This window comes from Poecilia latipinna, unplaced genomic scaffold (genome assembly GCF_001443285.1).
Source record: "Poecilia latipinna isolate Pla-1442-1.1 unplaced genomic scaffold, P_latipinna-1.0 Scaffold776, whole genome shotgun sequence".
NCBI lineage: Eukaryota > Metazoa > Chordata > Actinopteri > Cyprinodontiformes > Poeciliidae > Poecilia > Poecilia latipinna.
The window spans coordinates 266,940-277,920 of record NW_015113392.1 but is presented as its reverse complement, the minus strand read 5'-3'; the positions used below and the strand labels follow the sequence as shown (position 1 = coordinate 277,920).

At 37.4% G+C, this 10,981-nt stretch overlaps 1 protein-coding gene across 3 annotated transcripts in view; it reads right to left on the bottom strand.

The window, feature by feature from the left end:
* The window catches only part of LOC106955903 (alpha-2,8-sialyltransferase 8F-like), a 20,294-nt gene that overhangs the window by 4,413 nt on the left and 4,900 nt on the right, over window positions 1-10,981 (bottom strand). The window contains exons 3-12 of one of the 3 annotated variants that reach the window (XM_015046346.1): window positions 10,436-10,471; window positions 4,440-4,517; window positions 4,284-4,349; window positions 3,394-3,441; window positions 3,235-3,309; window positions 2,807-2,951; window positions 1,834-1,946; window positions 1,657-1,749; window positions 1,110-1,584; window positions 924-1,006 (exon numbers count right to left, since the gene is read on the bottom strand). In XM_015046346.1, the coding sequence (XP_014901832.1) occupies window positions 1,110-1,584; window positions 1,657-1,749; window positions 1,834-1,946; window positions 2,807-2,951; window positions 3,235-3,309; window positions 3,394-3,441; window positions 4,284-4,349; window positions 4,440-4,517; window positions 10,436-10,471 (1,129 nt within the window). In that variant the 3' untranslated portion in view covers window positions 924-1,006. The remainder of the gene's footprint in view (window positions 1-923; window positions 1,007-1,109; window positions 1,585-1,656; window positions 1,750-1,833; window positions 1,947-2,806; window positions 2,952-3,234; window positions 3,310-3,393; window positions 3,442-4,283; window positions 4,350-4,439; window positions 4,518-10,435; window positions 10,472-10,981) is intronic. The other 2 variants (XM_015046347.1, XM_015046348.1) reach the window with 2 other exon arrangements.

Sequence of the window (10,981 nt, the reverse complement as noted above, 5' to 3'; positions counted from 1 at the left end):
TTATAAAAAAAAAATTTAAAAAAAAGGGAAAAAAAAAACCAAAAATTTTTTGGAAAAAAAAAAAAAAAAAAAAAAAAAACACATATAATGACAGAAAAATCATATAAAAGAAAAAAGGTCCACCAGAAATCACATTCTTAAAGAGTGATGTGCCTCGGCGCAGGGGCCGGCGGCAGCTGCAGGCGGTGCCCAGGGACCAGGATCTCCGGTCCCTGTCAGTGGGATATCAAGATCATAGGAGGAAGACCTTAATTAACCAATTTATTTTTTCTAAATTTGCCATTTTCTCTGGATTTATGTTTGGTCAAAGCAGTTGGTACAGTTGCAAAAAAGTTTAAAACATTAATAGTACAGATTAAATGCAAAGCATACATATGTGACAATGTCGTAAAGCACACAACTCGAACAAATAAATTACCTCTCCAACGCCATTCTCCACTTACAAAAACTAACTTAGGCCACTAATTAGCTCCCAATAATTAATCATTTAAAAAGATAGAAAATGTTTTTTTTTTACCTGTGTTTTTGTTAATCGCAGTTCTTTACCCCAATTTAAAAAGTAAACATTCATGTTTCAAAAAGTTTTTTTTTCTGTTGCAAATATTATTCACACTATGTTTAGTATAATGGGACAAAGAAATAAGGTGAATGGATGTTATAAATAAAAAAAGATACACGCTCTGTCAGTTCTAGGTGTGAAAACAATAAATGAGTTGAGCTTTCCATTGCTGCTGGTGTGTTAGCAAGCTGTGTCTATGCTGACATGCACCGTTGCAAACGGCTAAATAGTTTTAGGTGGTTACGTGCCACAGTCAACATAAAAGACTGTTTGTGCAGAGACTTGAGTTCTCTGTCTTTTTGACAGCTACCTGTATTGTTTTACATTTAATTCCCTGCTGTTGCTTCTGCCTGCTTCCTCTCACCTTTCTGATACTTTTAAGGTCAGAGACGGTCTTCAGTCTACTACTGTGCAGGAAATCATGTTCAAGGGTGAACACACTCATCACGCCATGATTTATAAAGCAACAAGGACATGGAGTGACGAGGATCCAATTAATATTCTGTAACAAATATTTTGTAAACATTTACATGAGAGTTGTCTAACTAATCTATTCCTCTGGTTCGCACTCCCCCAGGTGTAGCTTCAGGACACCCTGGTTGTGCAACTGCAACAAAAATTGGAACTCTTCCGACATAACATGTACAGATTTCTTAGCTTCATTGTTGTCATAATAATGGTGAGTCAGGTCTTTGAAGGTGTGTGGGTGGAGACCGAAGGGCCAGAATCCATACAGATCCACGTTGTCACACAGCTCCAGCACCAGACTGACCATCATCAGACCCGTGCTGAGACGGTTTTCCAACAATCCGTGAGAGCGCCAAAAAGCAGCCAGTCTGTCAATGTAATCTGGGTTCATGAAAACAGACTGGATGGGCATTTCAAAGTCCTCAATGGTGTACAGAGCCCGGAAAGACAATGCTGTGTTTACGACGTAGGAGAATGCAGGAAGCAGCAGCATGGCGTCACCATATTGGCAAAGGCTCTCCACAAACCGGCGTCGACTGCCTAAAAGCGAGCCGTACCTGCAATAATAAACAACAGTGAGATACAAAGCTTGAAAGAAATGTAACTTCAAATTTAAATTGTTTGCTCACCTATAAGTTAAAATGCTTGGATTTGCAGTCACAATATCTGTTTTCACCCCAACATGTTCCTCATATCCGTTTAACAAAGGAGCCAGGTTACACCTGATGAAGTAACATAGACAGTTTAGTTTGACTTGCTTTTATTTTATTTTAAAATATATGTCATACACTTGACGATGTTCTTACCTGATCACAAATTCAGCTGAATCAATCTTTTTTCCACACTTGCTGTTTGCCAGGATTCCTCCGTTCCCAACAACAGCACATGAATGCAACGTTTTATTAAAGACCGGATGCTTCTGCAATCATTAGCAACAGGAAATCCAACATTATAAAATAAACTACTTAGAATCTATCCTAGAACATTCACCTTAGCTCATTGGGGGCTGGTTTTCGGTGTTCGTTGTAGTTCTATCATCTTATAAATGACTGAATATAGTGGAAGGAGTCCTCTGACTTTATAAGGGTCTGTACATGCACACGCACACACACAGCCCTTTTGTTTGAGTCCTTCATTTAACCAGGTTGACTCAGGGACATGATATAAAAGTAAAGTTAATGCTAAAATACAAATAATCAAAGCATTTACGAAGAAATGCCTTATTAAACTGATTACATTACATTTAAAGATTCTACCTTCTTTCACTTTAAGTCTTTCTGCATTTCCTTGCTGTCTCATGGAGCAGCAAACTGGAAGTACTTGTGGTCATGATTCATGTGAACATCACATACAGTAGCCATGTTGTGTTGAGGATGCCTCAACGGACGCCTGTAGATGTGCATAAATAGTTTTCTAAGAAATATATAAAAAATAGGTGTGGCTCAGTGGTTTGAAAAGCCTACTAGGACATACATGACATGCAGCAGATAATGAACAGGCCAACTTATCTGTTCCCACTCCGGCATGCACACATACCAAACATGAGCATGTACCGCCTCCCTTGATTCTCCTAATAAAAGTCTGAAGAGGAACCAACCAGCTTGCAACTCCTTAATTAGGAAGTTTTATGAACATTTTTATATAAAGCTTGTACAACAGTTTAACAATGGTTAATGCTGAGTAAAACTGTAGCACAAACTTTTCTGATTAAAAAAAGTAAAATCAAATTCTTAAACGTTGATGTAATAATAAAGTAATTCTAAGTAAAACACAACTTACTTTGACAAATGTGGCAAACATAAGTGAGTTCACTTTGACATTATGCCTCCTCTCAGCATCGTAGACAATCTTTGATCCCAGTGGAGTGTTTTTCTGGGTTATGATGGCGTTCTCCAGGCCACTGCACTTAAGGCTGAGCCAAGTCCTCGGAAATCACAAGATCATAACATCCTCAGCATTTAGCTCTATATAGACATTTTCATTGTACAAAAAAGAAATCTAATTTCCTCTTCTTTTTTTTTTTTGTAATTTGTGCATTGTTTGTTTTAGGTGGATGTTCATTTTGTCAAAAACATACTCCACACGGAGAGTGACGAACAATAGCGCAAGTCTCCACCATCTGGGCTGAAACCCAACACAAAGGACGAGATGCGTGTTGGGTTTCATCCTTTCATTTTCTAATTTGAAGCTTTTAATGCTAAATTTACCTGATTTCTTCATGCTTGTCTTCATTTTTAACCCACGGTTTTGAGTAATTCGTAAGCATTTCTTCTATTTTCTCCCTGTTACACATCAATACATATACTCAGTAATGTCTGTAAGCATTTTTGTCACCAAATTAAAGAAATGGAGCAGCTTGAACTCACCTGCAGTCTTGACAAGGCTGGGGGTTGTTTTTCTGATCTTTCTTGTTGCTGTGGTACAAAAAAAGATACATTTTTAAAGAACTGTAAAATAAAGATGGTAAATTACTTAACACAGCTTCATCATTGGTTGGTTTGTCGGCTAAATGACTCTAGTAGAAGCTGGGTTTCAAAGCAGTGTCATTTTTTTCAGTGCATCAAGAGACAGTAGCAGAAATGAAGATGAATAAATGGCACTGTTACATCTGAATCAAATGAATGGTTCAAATGAACCAGGACTTTCTGAAACTTCTTGACATTCAGTTTTGATTTAGGCATCCAAACGTCGCAGGACACTGACCCATGAGGACTGGAGTTGCAGAACCCTGCTGCAGAGAACGGAAAGGGTTCTGTGCAGAAGATAAGATAATGTATGCACAAATTTTTGAATACTGTTCTTGTGTTCCCAGAAAGCCAGTGTTGCTGGGTTGTTAGGGAGAGGCAGATGCAGTTTAAAGAAGGCCTATGTGAAAATGTTGTAGAGAAAACTGACAGATCGATCTGAATACAGGGGGATTTATTTAAATCCATCTGGAGAACAAGGAACTGTGAACATTGGTATTCCCCAACACATAGCTCTAACTTTAGGTCCAGTCTTTTTCTACAGACACACTTTCTATTGTATATTTGCTTCATCTATCTTGAGGAATCCTTTCACATTTAACATCTGATTTTGGAATGTGGTCTCAGTCAGTTTAACCTGAATGTAATACATTGAAGCCTGTGGTTGTAATCTAAATAATAAAAAATAAAATAATGCTGCAAGGCATCACATAAGGACAGCTGTTTTATTGTAATGTATTTTCTAAAAATCAATCAAAAAAATTCTTTAACATCTTTGACAAGACACTTACTTGATTATTTGAATATCATTTTTCCAGACTTGAGAACAAACTTCTGTTAGTTTATTGTTTTTCTCCCTGAGACAAAAAAGTACATCCAGATACAAAGTACAATATAATTTTGGGTTGACTTTTGATGACATGGAAGAGGAAGCAGTTTACGCTCACCTGCTTTTTTTACACGAATCAGTGATTTTGTTCTGTGCATGGTGGTGCTGAGGGTGTATGCTGAAAAGATCCCAGTCACTGATAAACAGAAAAAAATATTTGGTAAAATTGTCACTTAGACTTGAAAGCAGAAACTGAGTTTGAGTTGCGTTTTTACAGAATCTTCCAACATGGAAAAATGAGTAAAATGCAAAGTAAAGTCTGTTGCTCTGACCTGAATTCCTTCAAGTTTTTCCTTCATGCAGTTAAAAGTATTGTGTCTTTTTTATTATTATTTAAATATTTTGTTAATATTACGAAAATCTGTTGTATGTTTTGATGATTTTCCAGAATAGGAAAACCTTTCAAGTTATGATGCAATAAAATTTAAAATAGTTGCTAAATAACTAGCAGAAGCCCACAAATGAACTAGGAATTGATTAACATTCGTTTTCCAGTCAGTAAGACAAACATATCTTACTTCTATTTTTCTATCCTTCCTGTAGTTAAATGTCCAGCTTATGCTTCACTTTCAATTTCAGATGTTGAAAAATTTTAGACTGATAATAGCTATTCCAACATATTTATTGAGGCTGATATAATTTTTAGCACTTAAATATAATTAACTATTCAGGCACCATGTGTAAGCTTTGGTGAGACATTGTCTTTTCTATTTTACTAGCAGTATCTGAAGTAAATTTTATCAAAAAATTGTGGTCCGAACATATTCATCCCCCTCATTATGATCACAATGCATTTCTTTTTTAGTATCTGATATATCAGGATCTTCCACTGTTTTATTCTAATTACAGTGCAAATATCTTTGATTCTCATGTATAAAACCTATACTTGAATGGTTGTAAATCACCCAAATTTTCTGGCGTTGTTAAAGTTTAAAGAAAACTTACGTGTTGAATGTATTTTGATATTTCCTTGTCTACTTTAGGACACACACACACACACATATATAAACATGTACACGGCTCCAGGACAGAATAGAATAGAATAACAAATTACTGTGCAGTTATCAGAAATAGGAATATTGGATTTGTGAAACTGAGTCAGACCACCTTTCCAAAAATCTACATAATTGAAAACTGTGTATTGAAAACTGAAAAAGACAGACTATTTACCATACAGAAATGTTGTTTAAAAATCAATAGGAATAAAAAAAAACACACAAATTAAATTAAACATATACAAACCAAAAATGAAAAATTGCACTTAAGGCTGAGCCCAGTATCTAGCCAGATATCTGGCTATATAGATAGGCAGACCATAGTCAGACAGACAGAGAACTTTATTGTCATTGTATGTTGACATTAAAATTTATTGTCTTGAGTAATAAAATTACCAATTAAAAAGTGAAAAATTGCTAAAAAAAATAAAATAAAAGTTTAGTCAAATAAAAATAAATATTTAAAAGGAAAAACATGTAAATGTATAACTTTAAAAGTCAATGAATTTGTATGGCGTCAGTTCAGTTTGTAATATATAATATTCCCATAGGATCTTCAGCATGACTGTCTCCTGCCCTAGACGTAAAGCTGCAGTATGTAACGTTTATTTACATTATTTTTTATTTAATTAAAATTATCACTATGTCCTGAAAATATAAGACAAATCTGTGTAAAGAATTAGCTCCTCTGCCTTCTCCCTGTGAACCTGCTGTCATCTGAACAAATATTCTGCTCTGTCCGACAACCAATCAGAGTGGGAAGAGGGTCATAGCGCTGTCAATCGTTCTCATGTAAGCGCTGCTCTACCCCAGTATCCATGGAACTTCATGTTGCTTCTCCACCATTAGCATATTTAGAAGCATGAACATGAGGTTGATTGACAATGCTAAGACCCTCCTCCTGACTGGGTGTTTTTGACTTTTTGTTCTCTTAGCGCTGCCAATCAACCTAATGTTCGTGCTTCTAAATATACTAATGGTGGAGAAACAACTTAATGTTCCAGGAGAACTGGAGTAGAGCGGTGCCTTTGTCTGCTGCTGTACAGTTGGAGTACCTACATTGTACAGCAGTAAGTCAGTGACAGAATCTGGTCATCAGCTTCTTGGACAGACGACACCGCCCGAGGGTTCTCAGAAAAAATGAGTCTTTGCTGGGCCTTTTTTTAAAGAGTTATTTGGTGTTAAAGCTCCAGGTGAAATCCTTTGAGATGTAGACTCCCAGAAATTTGAAACTGCTGACCCTTTCTGCTTGCTAATGTCACATGCTGTTTTAATGTCACATGCTGTTTTATTTTTTTTAATTATGTAAAGCACTTTGAAATGCCTTGCTGCTGAAATGTGCTATACAAATAAAATTTGATTGATTGATTGATTGATTGCTCACCATCTATGCTAAGCCCTGGATCAATTGTCCTCTTTGCTCTGAAGTTGAGGATTATTTCCTTTGTCTTCTTGGTATTCAAGGTAAGGGAATTCTCCCTTCACCATTGGTTTACCATGCTATTAGCCTTTGAACCTCTTCTGTATATAGTTGTGTCATCCACATTTTTGAACAAGATGATACTTTTTTTTTTTTTTACACATACACACACACGCACACGTAGCTCTCAGATACCCACACAGAGACTCAGCCCCGTGTTTCTCTCTCATGCACACAAATGGATCCAATAACTAAATTCCAATGCGGCCACAGTCAAGGGACTTCCTTTCTTCTGTAACTCAGATCGAAGACCAACCTTTTATCTTTTATTTTCTTGTCCTATGGTGGACACTGTCACCCCTTTGCGTTTCTTCAGTATCTCAGATTGGCCAACGTGTTCTTTTTCGAGGGCAGTTCTCCTCGAGGAAAAATGGAAGAAAATCTATCCTGTACCTTCCCCGCATCCGACAGAAGGGGGGCGTGGCCAACTCCCACTGCTGGACCCAGACCGAGCTGATCGTCCTTTACACCGAAAACTACTTTATTCCTTCGCACTTAAAACTACTTTATTCCTTCACACCTAAAACTACTCCTATGAACAATGGCTGATAACTGAAATTTAGACAGATCAGTGAAACAGTATGAACCACGGCTGATAACTGAAATTTAGACAGATCAGTGAAACAGTATGAACCACGGCTGATAACTGAAATTTAGACAGACCAGGGAAACAGTACAAAGGTGTATTTTAAGGAAAAAGTTTCCTTACCATTTGTGTGGGCAATACACAAGAGTACTGTATCCGAAAGTCTGCGCCTGAACGGCCAATCCAGTTTCTGCTCATGTGTCAACACAAACCCGTCCTCTGCTACCACTTGTTGAGGATGGAAAATTCTACCCGATGAATCAAAATGCGTAATGACACATGGAGCATAAAATCAGCCAACAAAATCATTAAGACTATACTTAATGATTTTATTCACTTTCAGCGCTGAAAGGAGACACTTTTACCATTACATTCGAGAAGAGTTTCTAAAAAAGTCTGTGCAGTGTCTGAGGAGAAGGAGGAGGCTAGCTGATTATATGGCCTGAAGACACTCCCTGAAATCACACCATGTCTCTGTGGCCTGATAAGTTTCTGTTTTCTGAGAAATGGGCCTTAGCGTCTAACACAGTGGTTCTTAACCTGGGTTCGATCGAACCCCAGGGGTTCGGTGAGTCGGTCTCAGGGGTTCGGCGGAGCCTCTGCCGCAGAGGTAAAGACACACTTGTGTAAAGTCGTGATGACGCCCCGCTTTGCCATCACTTGCTGCAGAGGATCATGTTACATTGCTTAGCCAATCAGTGCTGCGAAGGAGCACTGATTGAAGGAGCTCCACTCTCAGCATGGATTTGAACTTGTGTCTTTAATTACTTCAGTAAAGCTCACAGTTTTTACCAAATTCTACAGTCTAAAACTGCTCCTTAGTCACATCTTTTCGGGGTTGGTACTGCCTCTAGTGGCGTGGGGGAGATAATACAACCAGTATAATTACATTAATAAATCAGAATACCACAAATTATTTTCTGTGTCTGTGGGGGGGGGAGGGGTTCGGTGAATGCGCATATGAAACTGGGGGTTTGGTACCTCAAAAAAGGTTAAGAACCACTGGTCTAACAGAATCAAAAATGTAACTCTTTACAATGGGCCTTTTTCGACCTTGGTAAAGCATCTCAAAAGCACCCTCTCAGAAGTTGGCATTGTAAATGTTTGCCATTGCACAAAAGGGTCAACTAACTGTCATATTTTTTATTTATACATTGTTCAATTAGAAAAGATGTTAATTTTGTTAAAAACATATTGTATGAATTCAGTAAACGCTACTTTTGGGCAAGTGTGACACAGTGATACACAATCCAAAGACAACTTGGTAAACCCAGCTGAGCCAAAAATACATCATAATATCTGTACCAAATCTAAACTCCTCTGTCTTGCTCATAAAAGTATAGCTATGGACCTGGGTATCAAGATTGATACCCAGGTCTAATCTTGATACCCAGATACCCAGATTGATACCCAGATTGGACTACTGTTTTCTGTTAGTTGCCGCCAACTAACAGAAGACAGTAGTGGATTTTTAGGTAGATAAGATTGGTGGATAAGATCAGCTTCACATGATTGGTCGATCACCGATCTCCTATAATTAAGGAAATTGGATCCAATTTATTGGTAAACTCCGAGGGTGACCAGATGTTTAAATTTTTCCTTGATGTATTTTCACTGTTATTTTCAATGTTTCAATATGCAATATAGCTGCCTACTGCAAGCTTTTTATCTCTGTGCCTTTTTAATTTGAACTTGAAACTTAATAAGTGATAGTGATTAAATTAGCATTTTTTTAAATGGCCTACAGGTTTAATATTATCAGTAATTAAGTTGATAAAGCTGTAGTAAAAATAACAAAAGACTTTCACAAATGCCACCTCTGAGTATAAGACATGTCTACATAGCAAACATTAGGCTAAATGTTTCATGTTCTAGTTTGAGGCTTTTAATAATAAATTTACCTGATTTCTTTGTACTGTTCTTCGTTTTTAACCCACGGTTGTGAGTACTTCTCAAGAATTTCATTCATTTTCTGCCTGTTGCACATCAACACATGCAGATACTCAGTAATGTCTAGGAATATAGTACAGACCAAAAGTTTGGACACACCTACTCATTCAATGAGTTTCCTTTATTTTCATGACTATTGACATTGTAGATTCACACTGAAGGCATCAAAACTATGAATTAACACATGTGAAAATATGTACTGAACAAAAAAGTGTAAAACAACTGAAAATACGCCTTATATTCTAGTTTATTCAAAGTAGCAACCTTTTGCTGTGATTACTGATTTGCACACACTCTGCATTCTCTTGATGAGTTTCAAGAGGTAGTCTTGAAACGGTCAGGTTAACCCTGTCAGGTTAATAAGTGGGATTTCTTGCCTTATAAATGGGGTTGGGACCATCAGTTTTTGTGCAGAAGTCAGGTGGACACAGAGCTGACAGTCCTACTGAATAGAGTGTTAGAATTTGTATTATAGCAAGACAAAAGCAGCTAAGTAAAGAAAAACGAGTGGCCATCATTACTTTAAGAAATGAAGGTCAGTCAGTCCGAAAAATTGGGAAAACTTTGAACGTGAAACTGTTATAAAGCGGTGATTGTGAGGTGGTGAGGATAAACGCTGAGACCCAGGTTATGGTGATGATGATGAATGTTTCTCTAAACAGTCCAGTCAGGCAGCATGGCAGGAACAATAGCACACAGCTAATAACCGGTAGCAGCTGACAACTTTGTGACTGAAAGTGGGAGCTAAGGCTAACCAGGTGGACTTAAATACACAGGGAGGTAATCAAGGGAACGAGACACACCTAGGAACAATCAAGGGCTGACAGGACAACACAGAGACTCAGGGAAACAGGACTAAACACAAAAAATCTCAAAATAACTATACAGAAACACGGATCATGACAGAAACTCTTTGAATGAAAAGGTGTGTCCAAACTTTTGGTCTGTACTGTATGCCATGAATGACTTAATTTGTTGGGGCAAAAACAAAGAACGACACCAAATTAAAGGCAAAAGTCAGGAATGGTGCAGCTTAAACTCACCTGTCAACTTGACAAGAGCTAAAAGACTGCTTCTTGCTGTGAAACCAGAAAAAGAAGGTTTTTAAAAGAAGAGTAGATAGGTAGGTAGCAATTCCTTTACTTCTCATATAGGCCTTTTATTTTTCATATATTTTATTTTTCCAAAGTTTGGTGATAGTTTTCCTACACATACCTTACAACTGGGTGCAATACTCAATACTCAATGCAATAAAATTAGAGAAAGTAGGATGTCTTAAACAAGTGTGTTCTAAAAGAAGACAGAGTCAATATTATAAATGTCTGGCAAGACTGAGTTCCACATATGGGGAGCAGACTGGTTACTACTAATAATCAAATATTAATAATTATTATGATAGTAAAATAAATCCCCCAAACTGCAGCATACTGTAGCACTGATGCTAATTTATAGCATCAAAACGCATGGGCTCCAACCGACGGGCACACTTTGGCAGGCCCCGTTTAAATTTCTTCACATATTTCCTAATGGGCTCTTTGCACCTAAGGCGTTGACGTCACATCTCCAGGAGCTAATGCGGCTCACTTTTT